General features: G+C 38.4%; 1 protein-coding gene and 1 long non-coding RNA gene across 3 annotated transcripts in view; one reads left to right on the plus strand and one right to left on the minus strand.

Annotated features, from left to right (window-relative positions):
- The window catches only part of LOC110832906 (uncharacterized), a 181,712-nt gene that overhangs the window by 115,758 nt on the left and 45,912 nt on the right, over window positions 1-20,042 (plus strand). For both annotated transcript variants that reach the window (XM_022070364.2, XM_022070365.2), the window contains exon 2: window positions 551-831. In XM_022070364.2, coding sequence (XP_021926056.1) covers window positions 766-831 — 66 coding nt within the window. In that variant the 5' untranslated portion in view covers window positions 551-765. The remainder of the gene's footprint in view (window positions 1-550; window positions 832-20,042) is intronic.
- The window catches only part of LOC110832912 (uncharacterized), a 110,107-nt gene that overhangs the window by 49,546 nt on the left and 40,519 nt on the right, over window positions 1-20,042 (minus strand). Inside the window, exon 4 of the long non-coding RNA XR_015534151.1 lies at window positions 6,793-6,870. This is a non-coding gene — a long non-coding RNA (uncharacterized LOC110832912). The remainder of the gene's footprint in view (window positions 1-6,792; window positions 6,871-20,042) is intronic.

A 20,042-nucleotide genomic window follows, 5' to 3' on the forward strand; every position in this document is an offset into this window, starting at 1 on the left:
TTTCTCAGCAAGGCACTGTAACTGCTGTCGAAATTCAATACTGAACGAAGTCTTTGTCACAAAATAACCATGTGATCCTGAATATCAGATTCTCCGAGAAGTGAAAAGTGTGTCAGACTCCCACGCAAGTTTAGAATTAGATAAATACGGGGTCAGTAGATGTTACAAGAGTTAGGCTGAAGTAAGGCAATATTCCACCCACTATATAATCTGATTCTTCAAAAACAATGTAGAATAATGTTACCTTGTGGAGCTCAATTAACTGTGTTTTGAACGGTCTGTTTTGTTTCAGAGTTGGTGTAAATTGCAGTTCGAATGCGAATTCACCCAACATTATGTTCTTCATCATCCCTGGCTCTCATTCAAGTCTCCTAATTAACTTTGTATAAATAAAAACAAACCAGTCATTGTGTGTCACTGTAATACGAGCTTAGTTAATGTTGTGACTCGCTCTCTTGCTGAATGGTGCGTGGGTGTGCTGATTCTTAAGGGCTACATAATGCCGGGCCTTGCCATTCTCTTATCGACATCAACTCTTGTCCTCTGACAGGCGCGACCTACATCGAAGCACCGCCAATCACCACCCCGTGGCAACGAAGGAGTCTGCAGATGTGGGAACAATACCGGCAGCCGATCATTTCAAGTTCCTAATGATCTTCTACATCTCATCGCCACTACCTCTACAAGTCGAAAAATTGTCATCGGTGAAGTCGGAGGGACTTGGCCGTCTTCAGCTGAGCACACTGCCCAGCCTGTTGCCGGTCGATGGTCGGCGACAGCTTGTCGAGTCAGTCTACTATGCGAATTGTTAACCTCAGGACCCTTTTCGCGGTAAGTGACCAGCGCCAATCTCTACCTGTATACAAGACGTTCCGCAGTTACTCGACTCTGTTCAGAGCTCCGCGAGCAATAAACACTGACCACTGTTTAGCGAAATTTGCAGTCGAGAGGATAACATCCCCGCTTCGTATTCCGGAAAGCCCGGCTTGAAATTTTGGCCTCTAGAAATTCTAATAATGTGACTTCCTCGCCCCTTCAGGCAAATGGTGGGTGAGGACCTTGTCTCAAAGCACGAAATGGCCACTTCCTTCCACATAATTACCAGTTCGAATATGAATCTTTCGGTTTGTTGCGCCGTCTTATCTGGTATTTTACTGACGTTTCAGAGATACTTATTGCCTCCATCAGCAGAGCGAAACGACGGTAAACTTTAACCAGAGTACCATTCATTTTTATTAGTCATTTTTTACATCGCTACACAGAGCATCGTTAAAAGAAGTCGCGATTAAATTAATTACAGCCATCCCTCGATTTTCAAACGTAATTCGGTCGATTAATACTGTTCGTAAGGCGAAAATTTATGAATTGAAAATTAAATTCAATAAATTCTGCGCAGAAAATTCTGACTGGTTCCTGACACATGTTAAAATACAATCAGAAACCTAAGAACAGTATTATATGTTTATGATGCTTGTTATATATTTAACCCGTCAGTAGTAATGTTTCATCTCCAAGAGTATTGCACGGATTCGGATTAAATACGGTTTTGGGACAAGAAGAAATGCGGTCGAATGCCATGTTCGTTCCTACAGGTCAATTATAAAAAATGCTACCTAAATATACGCTTCTTTGTGTTGGGTTCGATTAATTTACGAACTCACTTCATTGTCCCATGGCAATCGCAATGATGATACTCGCCTTTCATCAGCGTCACAACATGATCCCTTGTGGATGTTGTGTCTGACTTGGACATATGACATCATCGCGTTGGTCCATGCCTGCAGCGTATAAAATATAGCACACATCAAAACCTTGACGTCCTGGGTTCCATTGTTTGGATGTAGGTATATAACGCCATTTGATTGTAATCGAATTTTGTCGGCACAGTAACAACGAGCGATGTGCAGATTTTTGTCTTCTGGGTTGTTGCGCTGTGTAGTCTGGTCGATGTTAACCAATGTTTCTGGGGTCATACTGCCTCCGTCATCAGGACGCGGCGACTTCCGAGGATCCAGTCACATCAGAATCCTGAAGATGGGGACAGTTTGTTCCCGAAACGTCGGTTTACTACGGTAACCAGCTAACGCGGCTGATTGCCCGAGAATATTTTATTGATTGTACTCGAAGCGAAAGTCTCAAATCCTATAACATCATCCCAGTTACCTTCGGATGTCCCGATTACAGACACCAGATGAATTTCATAAGGATAAAGGAAACTAGAATAAATTATCACTTAATTGTGCGCACCATTAACCTAGAAAACAATTTGCCCAAATGAAGACACATAAATCAAAAACATTAACGAGATTCTTCTAATTATCTGTTTAATTATGTCAATACTTTCACATCTATAACCCGTAAATTATCTAAGAAAACGTTTATATGTATGCACATTACACAACACCAAAAGCAGTCATTAAACTGTGCGTGACAGGAATTAAATGTCTTACACTAAAATTTTAATTCAACTCTCTACAGGTATACGAGTTGTGGGACCCAGTATGGCAGGCGTCTCCATGTATCACATGCAATTACGAAAAGAGTTTATTACTTTCATAGAAAACAAAATGACTTCCTCCTGGTATTCGTGAATAGGGCCGTCAGATTATCAAGGTCCCCCCCCCCCCCCCCCCCCCCCCGGCACGCCGTTATATCACGCCACTTCGTCTCAGTATTTGATTTAATTTTGTTTCTGATTTGCTTTGCTACGCCCAAAACACGTTTCACTTGCAAAGTATACATTTCTTTTTTTACGGAAGCTTGAATCTATCATTCACGTTGTGAACGGGCTCTTTTTTGTAGTGTCAGAATGAAAGAAAATAAATTTATGCACCCAACAATTTTTTCTCTCCTTAGATGATTGGTATTTCGTATTAATCTTCTGTGACTGTTTCTCCTGTAAGCTGCCTGCAGTACGGATTTATAAATGCTCTAATGAGTCTGAGATTTCATTTTTTTTTATCGGGCACACTGGCGCCTGCTTACAATTCTGCCGAGACCGTTGAATCATTCTACTATGCTGTGTTATAGGTCAGTTAAAAGACACCTGATAGTTGTTCTATCGAGCGTCTGCATAAAATGACCTTGAAGATGTAAGATGTAAGATGTATATAGTGGCAGTGGTAAAATACTCGTACTTATCGGCATTCACTTTTATTTGGAAAAGTCGTCGATTATGGCCAAACAGTTAGGCTAAACATGTAAGTGAGAGTTTCGTGAATGGTATTAATTTGAGTACCATTTATTTTTACGCGTGCAGAACGATATTTTCCAATCGGTCACCGGATATGCGTCATCGATACAGGCAAGACTACCAGTTTTAAAGAACGTACGTGTTGCAACACCGGAAAAAGGAACTCTAAAAGAGTATTTTGATTTAGTATATCACTACAGCCCTGTGTGTGGTATCAGCCAAAATGCGTTTAGGATTTAAATCTGCTTAGACTCAGGCATGAGATCGGTATTTGTGAGAAATAATTGTTGTTTATCTGCTGAACTGGAAGTCACTATTCCTTTAATATATCTGACGATGATGCCAATATTTTTGCCTTTTATTTAAGCTATTTACTGTTGTAACCCAATACTGGACTATCCCACACGTCACCCCTTCTCTTTGTGTCCAACTGCCCATTTGCCCGAGTTACGACGAAATACGTAACAGTCATAAAGTACATCAACAGATGGAGCGTTCTCCGTCGTATAAAGCGTACACAAATCAAAACATTCTGGTTAATAAACTTCATATTTTAAATGCAGGATCTATCTTGCGTGTGGTGTGACAGCCAGGGGCTACGTGAGGTCCGAATATAATTATTATGGGATCACAAGCGAAAGTAATTGTCAGACGCAGACAGAGCAGAAAGGGAGGAATTTCAGGGTGCACCACTCTACAGTTCGTCCAGAAAGTCAGTAGAATTATGTACCTTTGGAATAATATGAAGATGACGGCAACGGTCTTCCGGCTTCGAAGAAAAATGTTGATGACTCGCGTGTTCCCGTCCGTGCGCGTGAATAACGATAATTGGAATGGAGAGCAGATGTTTACGTATTACTGTTGTAGGTAGTTACTTCATTTAGAAACCAAAAATGGCATCAAAGTGGCCAGATCTTAAGTAAACAATTTCACTCGTGTCTGACAGTACACATTATTCGGTAACATAATGTGCCTACCACTCGACATGTGTTCTTAAATGGGTGAGAAATGGGGCTAATTTTCGTATTCTCAGCATGTACGAAGTTGTCATCAACGTAAAAGACGAAGGAAAACTGACTCACAGCTATTAAATACTTGGCCTGCATTTATAAAAAAATCTTTGCAAAACTTCCCAAAAAAACCCTGTTATCTTAATTGTCTTAATTACTTCATGTTTCTTCCTACATCATTTGCATCTTGTGCATTAACTGGTTACCATCTTCTTAATATTGTCCCGTAGTATAAAATCTGTTATGGTGGACTCTCACGTGATGTAAGAATATTTAGATCTGTATTAATTCTCCCGTCCTGAAAAATTGCTTTTGTAAATAACAATACGTAATTTACTATGCTGTATTAGCTTACTAGTAACAATTATTTAATAGGTCTGATGAATCACAGACGAGTTCATGAATCATCGCATTAAATTCTGACAGCTCATTTTGTAGTCATAAACCAAAATTTAGGCTCCAGTGCTTGTGTGCGCAATTTTAATGAATGCGACCATAGTAAATTACGGTGTTATTCGTCAAAACTCCACTCATATCAAACTTTCCAAGAATCACAAAATATTTCCACAATTGCGTATGCACACAGTCGAATAGAACTCCTGCTTTGCGTTTGGAATGCCTCGGGTTCAAATCTCGGCCGGAAGACGGGCAATCATGATTGTGTATCGTAGATTTCCTCAGTCCCTCCAAACAAATTAATTTATTGTGCCCTGAAATAAGCCATAACTGTTTCATTCCGAAAATTTTCACTTCTTTATTAGTTAATTCTGTCATTCGCCGTTACAATCTGCGCTGCTGACATCGAAAAATAAACCGCACAAACCTATAAATGTACAGTCCGCAGACCAGGAGAAAATCCCTGCTAGGAATTCGATATACGCGCATGCGCAAGATTTCGCGGTGAGTGACAACCCATCCTAAAAGCATTCGTTCCACAACCACTGGACGAACAACAGACGACAATCTTTCATGTGTTTTAATGGGTACGGCTTTAAGATTACCTCACAGCGGCACATCGATTTAATCTAGAATATTATTGCAACACCCGCAGAACACATTAGACAGACAGAGTAAAACCGTGGGAGACCGAGATTTCAACAATTTTATTAAAGTCAGCGTGCTGGGCACATTTTACACGTGATGAAACTCAGTCATCTCTTTGATGAAAAATATTTCACCCGATACCAGAAAGCACGCTTCGTTAATACAGTGGATTCCGATTAATTGGGACACATCGGGACTAGAACACTTTGGCCCAATTAAGCGGCTGTCCCAAGAAAGTTCCACGTAAAGAGTTAAAAAAGGTTTGTTCTTTAAGATTTTTCCCAAATAAACGGCTGCGAGCCCGGCTCGGCTCGGCTCGGGTTCCATAGAGCCAAACTCGTTTGTGGGTGGGGTGTCATGAGACTAGTCTGCTATGCATGTTTGGTGAAATATATCCGAGCCCGGCTCACGAGTCAAGCTCGCCGAGCCAGACTCATACGTGGAAGGGCCGCTTTACGCCTTGAGGGATGCATATTACCTTCATCAAAAACATTATCGCGACCTTTACCAACCTCATACATCTAATAGGCAGTCTACTTCAACGACACAAAATCAGTCTACGCAGTCAATAAGATATTTATTTGTAAAAGCCTTTTGCATCGAATGGGCCTGTTCACTGTATCAGTAGTCTAATTTGACTCATTTTCAATTTATATAAATTTTTAATTCAATTTCAAACTTACGAAAATTTATAATACAATTTTAATCATAATTCAAGCACGTACCTGGCGCATTATATGAAAGTGGCCTGCCGATGGTATATTAATATCGAAATACGTTACCATAATAAACCAAAGTGTTTTAGAAATCGTGTTGAATGCCATAATTACACTGGAATGTTTTCATATAAGAATATTTTTTGTTTGTCCCGTAGAATTACCTAAATATAGAATGAGGCAAATCACAAAATGTTTAACAATATTATTTGCGATTTCACTGGTATGTTGTAATTGACTGAAGCATCTGTAAATTGATAGTAATAGGAAGAATGCCATAAAGTTCACCCAAAAACAGACGCTGTTCATAAACGTATTCCATATTTTACTTCACACAGGCCATTATCACTTCATATAAATAAAAAAGTCTGTAGGTAGATCTAATAACGGGGTTATTGGTGCTTTGGTCTTCTGGGCAGTAACACCGTGTAGATTCCTTATATAGATAGGTACCACCTAGAAAACCAACATAAAACCTTCACTGCTGTGTGAACCTCGAATTTAATTTATTCTGTTCGATTAATTCGTCTCATTTATCTGCAAAGAGCTATGAACACATTAATTAATTTAGGTAAGCTGTTATCGGAGCAACCATTGCAACACTGTAAACTGTTCCCTCGGTCTGATCGCTACCTCAATGAAAGGTGTACAGAGCTACTCAGTATATAAAGCTACCCAGAATGCCATTGGTGGTAGGTAACACGTGTGGAAACTGTGTAGCCCTATTAGGTACGTATTTAACCTTTCCAATGCTGTTACACATACGCAGAGAAATATTCACTTCAGACATCACTACTGAGCAGGTTAACTCCATTTATTCAAAACTCACCTCCTATGTGTGTAATCTCTGCAGCCATTTGCAAGGTGTAACGGCACACAGCAACCAGCACGCCGCGTTTGTATTTACCTGCACAAAGCGAATGTTTCGCTGTTATCAGTTTGTATTCACACGAGGTTTCGTATTTCACTGATCACAATAAAGCACAGGATAAGTAACTTCGCACTCTGTGTTGTCTTATATCCTAATTACAAGCGAATTAACCCAGTTATAAGTAAGTACACGTCTATCACTTTTGCATGTATCGACACGACTCGTCTTCTGCGTACAGCGCCGCTGTTCGTAATGAATTCGGTTTAATTTCGTCAATTTCCGGAAATCGTACTTCGCGCGGCATTTTAAAATAATGTTAGCATTATGCAGATGTTGGTTGTAAATATTTAGACCGTATTTATTATTTAACGGAGTCTCTCGTTTAAATCGGTTCATGGAGGTTTTGTTCTGCTGCCAGTAAAGTAGCTCCGCGGAAATTCATCTGTTTTGTGTCGCAGGTATCCAGATGAATTACGTCGCCTTGGTTTTGTAGGATTTTAATCAGCTTGTATAATTACATAACAGATCTACACCGGAATAACGAGATAATGGCTTATATTGCACGCTGGCCTAATAGGTGTGAACGGCTTAATGGTTAGCTGACTAATCTCTAACTTCACCAGATGACTTCGTTTCTTCGCAACGAGCATTCGAAAATATTTTCGTTTAAGTTTATCTAGCTTGAGTTTGGTTCATTTTAAAAGATTTTCCATCACTTATTTTAAACGTCTGCCTTTCAGAAATTGTTTAAATCTGTACTTATTAATAAAATTAGCCGCCTGCTGTATAATATTTTAAATCAATTGCGAATAACCAAGATACTCGTTAGGTTTATTATAATTAGTGTGCATGAGAAGTACAGGGTGGGTGGGAAGTAAGTAGGCATTTCCATTTAAAAAGGTATATGTAAAAATTATTTTCATTATCTTTGCATTGGAAATATGGAGGTTATAACCATTTCTCAATGCCTACTTACTTCCCACCCACTCTGTATAGTAGACTTCAAAAATGCTTCTCTAGTTCACAGTGAATAAGACAATAGGTGCTTTACTCACACTGCTTTTTTATTTTGCTGTCCGGCATGTCGTTAGATAAATCACCAAGACCTAGAATTCAATGACCTAAATCAAATATTCATATATGTTGCTGATGTTAATTTCCTGTAGGGGATTTTTAACTTTAAATACTTGGAAACTTAATTAGAACAGATTATGGAAATGCGTGTTATAATTTAGTTCCTGCCTACTTTCTAAAACGCCGAAGATCAGGGTATACAAAATAGTTTTTCCTGGTGGTCTGGTATAGTATGTGAAACGTGATATTTTACCTCGACAGAAGTTCGCAGGAAAATATTTAGAGCTATTAAGGACTGAGTAAGTGAGCAGTTTATAAATTACGAAACGAGGGACTATTTCCTATGCAGGCAACTTACTGCAGAGCGTACCATTTAAAAATCTACCCATCAACGATCATGATAGGGAAATAAAGTCATTAATCAGGTCTACCCTTGTGTAATGGCCTCTTCCACTCTGTCCATCACCCCAGACAAGGTAACCTCTTTGCTGGGTTGCTATTCACGCCAGTCGCCCAGAAGATGTGCGCGTGCGGACATTACACATTCACGAGTAGATCGCGTGTTAATTCTCGAACATTACTTCTCATCGAAATAGTTTTAAACTGTTAGTGAAGCAGTTAGCAATGCCTATATTGACAAGGAATTTCCAGATATAACAAAATTTCGGGACATATAAAGTGTTTGTCTGTGACAAGTACTCACCGAACGAAAAACAACTGAAATTTCGGCCTCATCGATTTTAATCAGTGGATCAAATGTAATAAAGGAACATGGCTGCAAGCATTATATATTGTCATTTGTTTAGTCGTTTTGTGAAGTGTCGCATGTGGAGGTCCAGTTGTTGGGGCAGCATGCATTAGGAAAGTTAAAACACTTTATGGCTGTGATGGGCTGGGAAGAGACCTCTTGGAACATGGTAGATCGATAATATTAAGATTGGTTTTAGGTAGGTGCGTTGTGGAGGTGAGATGGAATGGAATGGAATGGAATGGAATGTAACTTTCATAGGATCGCATTACAGAGGTGTTCAGTGGCGAGCTTAGAAATCAGTGTAGATAAATATCTTTCGCAGTGCCCGGTTTAACACGCATGTTAAGTCTTTGATAAACAATGGTCTTGAAATGAAAATCCTGTGAGCGATCGACAGGTTTACATTCCATGTCTGACAAACATGGTTTTATCAAGATTATAATACACGCTTTTAGAATTAATCTTTCAACTTGTGCAACTCCGTGTTTGTGCGAGATAGGCTACAAGGCCTACGAAGCTCTGTTCTTTAATTGGATAAACTGGATGAATACAATGTTTCATGTCGATAAACGTGTGGGTTTGAGAACTATTATGTATGTTTCAAATAGTAACTGTCGCCATGGATCAGAGAAATTCCTGAGAAGCCAACAGTTTGTTCAACTACTCAAGAAATTTCACGCCTTTGTTGTATTCACAGAAGCCCGACCCCGATAGATGAATCCAAACCACATCGCCCAAAAGTATTTTCCTGAGATACATTTTAATATTAACCATCTCTGGCCAGGTCTTCCGAAATATCACGAGTTTATTTACTATTTTAATTAATTAGTTTAAAATTATGGTCATCGTAGTAAACACAATTATAGAGAGAAATATTATAAATACGAACAAACATGTACAAATATTGCCTCGTTCCATGAATATCTTTGTTTTTAGAAAGAAAGAAAGATTGAAAAAATGTCAGATAACGCGGTTCGGTTTTGGTAAGATGGGACGTGACTACGTGTCTTGAACTGGATCTCCATCGGCCCCTTTGGTCCATCTTCCAGTTGGCATGAGTTAATATGAAGCAATGACGGATGGTAATTGATAGGGAAAACCACATACCTAGTAGAAAAATCCTATTCCAATGCCATTTTCTCCACAAATCCCACATGGACTGAGCTGATCGTGAACCTGTGGATGTAACCAGATGTGCAGAATGTCATACCAACATCTCGCTTTTGGTAAGTGGCTTTAAGAATTATGTCCCACTGTGTAAAAGCTCTAATTTAATTCGGCGCGTCCATTTAAAATATAGACTGCGTGCTATTTATGTCTGATTCTTAGAAAACGTTAAGAACTGCTGAGAATTAACCAGCAGAACAAGTGACTGTTATTTCGGCTTCTCCGAATGCCCCACGTAGCATTCAAAATTCCAACTCCCACAGTCACACAGGAATGGAACTGCTGTATGTCAAGAGTGTCAGAATAAAGGCCCAGAAAAGTTTTATCTATCTCCCAAATGAATAAATAGGAAGGGAAAATATATCTGATGGAGACTGTGACAGCTCTCGCACATTCCTCTGTCGGTCTCTTGTTCCTGCGTATCGTTCCCCCTCTTTGATCCGTTCGCCACTTCCTTCCTTTACACGCAGCTTCTGAAAGATGTTTGCTAGGCTTACACCGCACCGTAGCAAAAGCTATAAACTGGCCAGAAATACTTCACAGAACTAATCTACGCCAAATAAAATACCAGTTTGGTTTGCCTTCAAATGGTTTCTTTACATTCTTTGTAGATCAACACTCTCACAATGTTTCATCGCCGTTTCTTGCAGATTGTTTGCAGACGTACTGATGTCCTGTTATAATTTTCCTTTGGAAATGCAAATAAGTTTGTTTATAGTAACTACTTTTGAATAAGAGGAGAGTTTGCCTTGTAACTGTATCTAGAAACTGTGTCCTTAAACAAAAAAGAGTTCTTGATGTTATATAAAATTAGCTTTCGTGATATATAGTTTTACGATGTTGAGAAAGGTAGAAAATAAGTCTACTACTACGACCTCCAATCAGGGGCGTCTGGTTACATTCTGAGATCACCTGTAACAATTTATTTAGGGCCCCATTACTCAATCAAACTGAATCATGCTTACGTGTCTGTCCTCCCCCAACACATTTTTATTCATCTTTCTCTCTTATTATCTTCCACATGGGGTCCGCAGTGGCCGCGCGGTCGCTGGGACCGTGGGTTCGAATCCCACTCAAGCCATGGATGTTTGTCCGTGTTTTTCTGTGTTGTGCTGTCCAGTGTACAGGTGAGGCCTTGCGACGGGCCGATCCCTCGTCTAAGGAGTCCTACCGAATGTCTATAAATCAAAGCCAACGAAAGTTGGGACCCGCAGTGCTCAGGCACTTGAAGAACGGATCGTTCCCAGTATCCCAGTATCTTCCACATAGCAGAAGTCTTAACATTTTTCACACGGACGGTTTCCGAAACATTCTGTCGTAATGGACAACAGTTCTTATACACAAGCGACCTCAAGTCGTGTCAGCAGCTAAGGTAAATGCTCCGGTGCATGAAAACCACCGTGACCTATCGCGTAAACTTAAATCGTATCAAATCGCGCGATCTCACCCACCATCAGCGTTTCGAGTCTTACGATGTTATGCAAATTCTTGTCAAAAACAATACACCGTACACAGAAATCGTTCGAGAGGTTATGTCTACTTCAATTTGGGGAGAAGAAAGCCAAATTAGATACTATTTGCTTCTGCTCTTGGGACAATGAAACTTGCTTGATCAAAACATGGACCTCTAGCAGATGAAGAATAGAAAACTGACATCTTGCAAGGAATCTAAAGGAAAGTTTGGCAAGGACCTCCAGACGTAGACTCAGACACACCAGAATAACCTCAAAACGACAACACAACAAAGATAAACAACTCTTGTCGTATACCAAATGCTGTGAAGGTACTGTACCCCACCAGAATGGTGCTTTGATGTCTGAAGCAAACGAAAATATTTTGTGACTTTTGTTACTGAATTCCTGAAAATTTTCTGAGAAATCAGTCAAGTGTGCAAAACATGGGCATCGTGTAATCTGTGTTGTTGCTTTAAGTAACTATTATTGTGTCAAAAGCACGTTTGATCGAAATATTGTCACATTTTGTGATAGGGGCTGTACCAATTGCGATCTTACGTCAATCAAACATTTTTGTACGTTTAAATTCCGTATTTGCGTTATTTTAAGACACCTTCGATTGTAAGACATACTTTTGATTTAGTAATAGGTTTTAAGAAGAAGAAATCGCACATTCGATTTAGAAGCACCCTGATTTTAGAAAATTTAAAATGTTTAAAAGTGAGTCTTAAGATCGGGAAAATACGGTACTTTTCTCGAATTCTTATTTTATTTTATTTTATTTTTAAGCCTGATGCTACATTTCCGTATTTATTGCTTCATGTTTTAAATACACAGTCCTTCATCTTAATTATAATTTGTTACATGAATTAAGAACCAAAAATTAAAATGGTCGAAACTGTAACTTTTGCATCAAATACTTATTTCGATTTAGTGCAATTAGATGAATGTTAAACATCATTTATATCTTCCAACAAAATGCAAATCAGAATTGTTCTGACAAACATAAATACATATACTGTAACTACGTATGGCTGTTCAATACAAATCGGTCAGATTCCCTAGGTAAAACGCGAGGACCAGAATTGTGTATTTCCAAGGCTGTCTCTCTTATGATTAATTGCGAACTATCAACTAAAAGACAACTGGATCTGTTGGGTTGGCGTATAAAACAACAAAGTTAAGTTCTGTCACCACTAACCCTGACTGTTCTGTTGCTGGTAAGTGGCCCTTCTGGTCTGTTAAGCCTCTGTCTAGTCAAGATGAAAATGTTTTATCATTTTCCATGAATTAACATGCGATAGATTTTTAAAATGGGGTTTAGCGCGACACTTGTTTGTCACGTGATACGGTGCCAGTAGCTTTAACTGTGGCAAGATTCCAACAGCTTTGTTGCGAGTGCCAGCCGGCCACTTTACACAACACAGCATTTCTGTCCGGCGACTTCGCTTGGCAGGCGACAAATCGCTTTGCGTATCGTTCGACCCAACCAATTGCACAGTACGCACGAGACCTTGAGTTTTCACGGTGACGTTTTAAATGATATCTGTTGTTCGGTAGAAAATAAAAGTTGTGTGCTTTTCACCCCGAGATTACGAATTTAGCTGACGTAAGACAGTGAAGATTATTGAAAATGCCTTGTGGATTTTCTTATGTCTGAAGCATATCTTCGGATCATCTGAACGTCGAAACAATGAAAATTAATCCTGTCTGTGTTTCAACAATTGTGGCTGTTTCTGCCACGAAATCTGAACTTCATGTCTATGAAACAATTGATCGGACATGATCCATTTATGTGAAAACACGTATTAAAAGATCTCTATCACGTGCACATTTAATAAAGAAGAAATGGTCTACGTTTTATCTATCAGCAAATCGTCGAATCGTGTTAGATCGCAAATAATCATTTTGGAAAATCAGATTCAGCATAGCTTTCGACTCCTGACGGATTCCTGAAGATTTTTTAAAACACACAGTCTTCATAAACGTGTCATTTGGCCTTCGTTTTGATTGGTATAGAGAACGTTCACAAATTTCCTAAATTGGAACTTCAACTTACATTTTACATCGGCTACGACGGTTTATGATGTAATCGCGTTACGATGGCAGCTGACCGGCTCTATACACAATAAAACCTAACAGATCAGGTTTTCGGGTGAATGGATAAAGCGACATCATTCTTTTCGATTTGAAAAACTGCTGGACACTACCATTGCAATTATTGAATCTTCGGTTTATTTATACAATTGAGACACAAATTATTACAATCAAGATAGTCGAATGAACATGTAGTATTTCATGCACAGTCACACATATGACGTTATTCATCTTCATCTACCAATATTCGTGTCATTTATCTTAATAATTAATTTACGACTCGGTCATATTCGATTCCTACATTCAATAGTCAGTTATGTCCTTATCACATCGAGCCACAGGCTGTTCAACTTCGCAATCACATGAATTAACCGTACGCTTGTTTAATGTTGACTGCTTCCATTTCAACTAGCGATTTATTTCGCATTTAACAATTTTTCCCGGCGTGGTAGCCGATCTGTATTCTCAAGTCTAATTGATAACGGTCGTTAGTCATAGTTTTCTGTGTACCTTTTATTGACGTTGGTTTATATCAGTGGTATTCAACCTGGGGTACGCGAAGACATCTTAGGGGGTAAGTGAAATTTAAAAAAAATATATTATTTTATGATAAACACTGAATAATTAGTAATGTAATTTATTTAATTAATTTTATATGTAGATTATATACTATGTATAACTTGAATTATACACCAACAACTTTGGGGGTACAAAGTTGAAGAGAAATTATATCTGGGGGGTACGCGAACAAAAAAGATTGAATACCACTGGTTTATATCACTGCGTCAAACAGTTCACGCAATGAAAGCCTTGGAATCCGTCCCATTTAGACTGATATTACAATCCCCCCAAAAATATTTGTACGAGTTGAAACCTCAACGTGGGGGTCGCTTAGTAGTGGACGTTTTCAAATACATAAATCACTTTAATTAAATGTTTAAAGGGAAACATTTTCATGATAACTATATGAGTTACCAGGTCACAAATAATGCATTTTGTAACATATGTCCTATCAACCTGTACACAAAATGCACCAGATGTTCCTAATTGCGAATTCTAGTTTCGAAGATATCGATGTAGAAGGCGGAACATAACCACAATGTACAGTTAGTTCGTTTCTTTTAGAATGTGTTATATTGTAAATTAGAGTATTTTTTGTTAAACGAGGAAACTTAAGGATTATTTATCCCACCTCGTGTCATAACCCCCAGTTTAACACTCTCACCACAGGCAACAAAGTTACGTAAAGAATTTATTACATCTCTGATATTTTTGTTGGTACATACAACTCTCTTACCAGATTTCTGGTTTTCACAGCGGCAAATATAAAAATGGTTATGTTATGTTGCGTCGTGTAGTCTGGTTGAAGGTTACCGATGTTACAGAGATGCTGGCCGCCTCCACTAATCGCCCTGATGATGGAGGTAAGAAACACCTCTGTAAACTTCTAATAGTGCAACAACTCAGAAGACAGCCATCTTCAGCCCGTCACAGTTTGTCCCAAGCGACTTAACATTTACAGCTGACTAAAGTGTTTGCATTTCAACTCGTATGTAGCCTGTCTGGGACAGATGCAATTTTTGACAGCCATTCATCACGTCTTTTGTGTGTATTAGCATATGAAACTGAGCGAATCTACAAAGGAGTAATGTTGGATGATTTTTTATTTTTTATTTATTGCCGTGGAGAGTAAATTGTGTAATCTCACTCGAATGAAGTAGGAACAAAGGCATTTGGGTATTACCATATTATGTTCGATAAACCTTTGTCCAGACAGCGAAATAAAAACGTGATTATTTACAGACTGAGCTCATGAGACGTAATATGGACTCGAGCAATGTTTCTTTTAATTATGCTGAGTAGTCTGATGGCAGTCGGCTAAACATTTGTTACTTATCTCCATAACTTTAGTTGACAGTCCTTCTACACAACAATTTTTGATTGTAGTTTCGGTGTTTATTAACAGTCTAGTACACGTTTCGACCTTAAATGTTCATCTTCAGGTAGTTCTTTGTAAGTGTTTAAAGAAAAACAAAATACTGTTAATTCGTTTAGATATTTTCTGTTGCTGACATCACCACGTAATGGGCTGTGTCTTAAGCAGTTTAAGTATTTTAGTAGAGTGTAAATAATCCACTCTACTGAAATAGGTAGTCAGGAACAGAAAATATGTATACAAATTAGCAATTATATCTATTAGTTTCGAACACTTAATGATGATGGCCAATTTAGGTCGAAACATGTAGTGGATTTTAAATAAATATTAAAACTGTAGTAAGAATTGTGTAGACGGGTTGTCAACAGGCTGTATCCCTTAAAACTTTTGTGTAGCAGTGGCATATCACGATCAAAAAACAATAATATTCATTAATTGCGAAAAATTCCATAAAAATGCCATGGGAAAATGTTTTTTGTTTTATTTTATGAGTAAAAAAACTGTTTCGCTCCAGGGCTCCGTGTGTCTGGCAACTAGAGCCTCGCATATTCAGTGGGCCGCAACATAACTTCGAGCCTGTTTGAATGCATCCCTTGGGAGCGACGGGAAGAAAGGGGAACCACAGCCAGATGCGAAATTATTACGTTTCAGCTGTAGAACTAGCGTCTTTAGCTTGAAGCGTGTGCCTGCATTGCAAGTTATTTTATAGTTCCATTGTTTCAAAAAATACTTTGTCGTGTAAAAATTAGTGTATTAAAATGCCACCGATTGTGTCGACATGGAAGGGGGGTGTAATTACCGTGCTGGTTGCCTAAGTCAGGTTACTTTGTCTTCAGGTTCCCTGGATACCCTGATTTTTTCCAAGGGGTCCCGCGGGAAAGAAGGTGGTGGTGGCGGTGGTGGCGGTGGTGGCGGTGGTGGGGGGAGGGGGGGGGGTAAAGCCCAAAGGCTGATAACCCATGGTCTAATTGAAACATTAGTCTAAATGTCCATTTTAAAAAGCATTCTCTTTCTTACAGCATGCCCGGTTGAATTTGAATTTTTACTTCGCACCGTCCCAAAATCAGAATACCGAAATGTTTGGATGCTACATGCATGAGAAATTAATAAGAACATTGCACTGTATCGAAACATCTTGATATAAGTTAAGACAATGAATGTCTAAAGGAGGAAAACAGTAATAGACATGATTTCTTGTATAATTAATTATAAACTTACATTTGACGTTTCGTTCAGTTTATACTGCAACACGCCGTCTAGTGTTTAATAGAAACAAATCGTCTTTGCCAGTCTGTGTCCTCGTTTGAAGCTGTTCTCTTTAATGACGTGAATGAGATGGCTATGATCACTATACATAACATGTTTTGACGCACTGTTTCTTGAGCCTTTCTTAACGAGGGGTCTCAGTGATGCAACCACGTGGTGTGTTTAGAAACCCTCATGGAAGATGAGAAAAAATGATGTTACAATTTATTTATCAGTTAATTCCACGGAGCTAAGTACGAGCAGTGAAAGGAATTATTTTCTTAGTGGTAAAATTCGAATATAGTAAATAAATGAATTTTCTTTCAGTATATAATAGACGTTAAAAAGGGAAACTTCTGCTATTGAGAATTGACACATAATTTTAAATATTAAACGTCTGATTGTTCTGTGATCTGTCATTAAGATTGTAACTGGGTATCAGATATGCATGATGTGATAAATAATTTCATAGTAACCACTAAAACATTCACAGTTATTTTTTCGTCTTTATTCAATTGATCACGTACAGCGGCACGCTGCTCGGACAAAGTGCCATGATTGTTTTGCGTTTTATTTAACGACGATGCCAGTAGCTTAGACCATAAGGTGCCAAATTAATTTTCCTGGAGGGACAGGAACACCGCGAAGAATTCATCCGATCTGTGGCTTCAGATTTGAATCCGGGACCTCTAGAGTACGAAGCAAGAATGATTATCACTCAGCTGCTTGTGGTCTGGTGTCAATTTGTGAATCGTTATCAAAGGGGATAGAATTTGGGCGAGTAAAGTGACATTAGGTGTAAGCAAGCTAATTGAAAGTGTTCAATGAAATTTCTGAATGAAGGACAATAAATTGTACAGTCTTTCTAGTTGAACGGAAATGCATGTGTGGAAGCATTTCTATGACATTTGATTTCGTATGGGATCTGATGCGATGTAGTCTTGTAAATGGTATCAACGTTTTGGACCAGTATCTAAGCAACGTTACATGGCTTCACATCCCACAATGTTAACACTCGACACGCACTGAGATTGCGTAACAACTTCTCTCGTAATGCGAGGAGATTTTAGGAAGAATTTTTGGTCTGGAAATACTGGGTTCTTTATGATGAAGGCTTAGATCTGTTGTCATTTTCCTGTGATATTCTTTCCACATTTTACCTCACGGTTGGATACATCAGATATTATATGGTGTCCGTATATAAAAATTACAAATTTTGAACCAAAATGTTTGCATGCTCTATTAATATTTCCTTGTAGAAGCATAGTTATCTGAACACTAACAGGTGAAAAAATATGTAAATACTATACATCCATTACACGTTCACAATTTCATGCTAGTAGGAGCTTCGTTACTATGATGTATGTACCAGAGCAAGCTATGCAAATTGAGTGGTTCATTCTGAGAACTTCGAAATGAACAACAGTGTGTTTATAAATACAGGGCCTAATTTATGTGTGGGATAATAACATCAATGACATAAACCGGATAACGCATCTTACTTTGTAACAAATGGAAGATGCATGTGAAAGTCTTTTCGGAAACATTTACAATCTGTGAACAGTACTCCTTGTTGATGAAACTGAACAAATCGATTAGACAGATCCGATTTAAGAGATGAAAATCCAGCTTACGTTCGACCACAAGAAATTGTTCATGCCGAGCATTAAATTAATGTTCAATTTCGACACAGCTGTTTTATTGCGTTTAAATAAAATGTCTACTTTTCGGATAAAACAAAATTCCGTTTGTCCTCTTTTTTAAAAGCAGTTTAGATGTCTCTTCATTACTGGCAACGCAACATAACCTTCTGTGTATTTACGTTTTAGAAAAATTCACGAAAAGTGAATTAACGTAATGGTTATACACTCCCAACATAGAAGACGTAAGTGTACATTGCATCAGACTTGCCTATGCTTATCCGACATTGTGAATCTTAAAAAACCAAGATTACCATTTTAGAAATGTGACTGTGAAAGCTGTTTGTTATCCGCTTAAAATCTGTGGAACCCTAATTGGAGCTCTTATAGAGATTTGAGAGAGTACCTGCAACATGATACGATAATGTGTGTGATGTTTAAGAATATTTTTTTCCATCAATATATGCCTTTCCGGGTGTTTGCAAGTACAGTGAAGGTTTTAATATTAATTTTAGTTTCTTGTGTCGTTCCTAACCAGGTCATTGTCATAATAAATAAATGTATTATAGCAGAGCGTCTTAAGTACTGGAAACTTGGAGCATAAACGTAATTTCCACAGAGGTTCACGGAATTATTAAAGTTTTCTTACACGAAAGGTTCCGAGGAAGATTCTGGTTGCTTTATAAGAGCACCAGACGTCTTTGCAATCTTGATATTTCCTAAAATGGAAGCTTACCAACTATAATAATTAACTGCTAGTGTGTCCAATCCCAGGTACCTGCTAAGAACGGACCTGTACATCAGTCAGCTCTGTGTTCTCTGGTATTCAGTCTTCCAGTTTTTTAACGAATAATAATTTAAAAGAGTAACGAAGCTTTTTTAGCTAATATACAACAGAAACTAAGGACACACTGAAAAAAAGAAACTTTCACTGTTTGAGCAGAAGCAGACACGCTAGGCAGTGCCCACAGTAATAAGAAACTCAGCAGAAGTAGTTAACGAACATCATTTATCTCGGCTTAGCCTCGGAATTTAAGCATGTCCTAGTCCGGCACAAAACAGGCGTCCCTTGAGTGGCTTGTGTTGAGGGTTGTCCTCTTTGGAAGGCATTGAACTGCAAGATGCCTTTGCCTTTCGCTCATCACTAAAAGGAGTCTGAATGTTACGGTGACGTTATATGACTCCTATTGTAAATGCTTAATAGCCACAAAAGTAAAATGAAATGGTATACAAATTAATTGCGCAGATGGAAGTTGATAATCCATTTTAATAGCCTGGTTCTATGACCCTTGAAGAACCATTAGTTTACATTTTAGTTGTCAAACGTTATTGCGGAAGTAGTTATAATGAAGAAAAAAATACGACGCGAGATTAAATCATCAGGGACTTGTAGTCACTCCGTGACAATTGGCTTTGGGGTTTTGTATTTTTAAATTAAAATGTTTGTTCGAAGCGTGATAAGTCTGACCTTTAACTCAAGAGTTGTGCATCATACTTTATTTGGTCTTATTAAGTAGACTGACTCTTGTATGAAATTCTAGAAAGATAAAGATTTTATATGTTAAGATTATATTTGCATCGACTTTATGAGAGACAAGTTGATTTGTGTCTCAACCAACCTTACACTTAATTGGCTGTGTGCACTGAAAACGTATGTTAAATTGCAGGCCTATGCCAGACTTACTGAATAACTGTGTAGCTTTTATAAACTACGTGGCAATTGAGGAAATATTTTATCCATTGTTTCTCCAGACGGACGCCTGAAGTCTGGAAGTCTCTTATATGAACATATTGTATGAAAAGAAAGAGAGTTAGTTGAAGCTGTTATCCTTGGATATCGTCCA

The sequence above is a fragment of the Zootermopsis nevadensis genome, unplaced genomic scaffold, assembly GCF_977971745.1.
Source record: "Zootermopsis nevadensis isolate Lab colony 2312 unplaced genomic scaffold, Znev_1.0 Znev_ptg000008l, whole genome shotgun sequence".
NCBI classification, from domain to species: Eukaryota; Metazoa; Arthropoda; class Insecta; order Blattodea; family Termopsidae; genus Zootermopsis; species Zootermopsis nevadensis.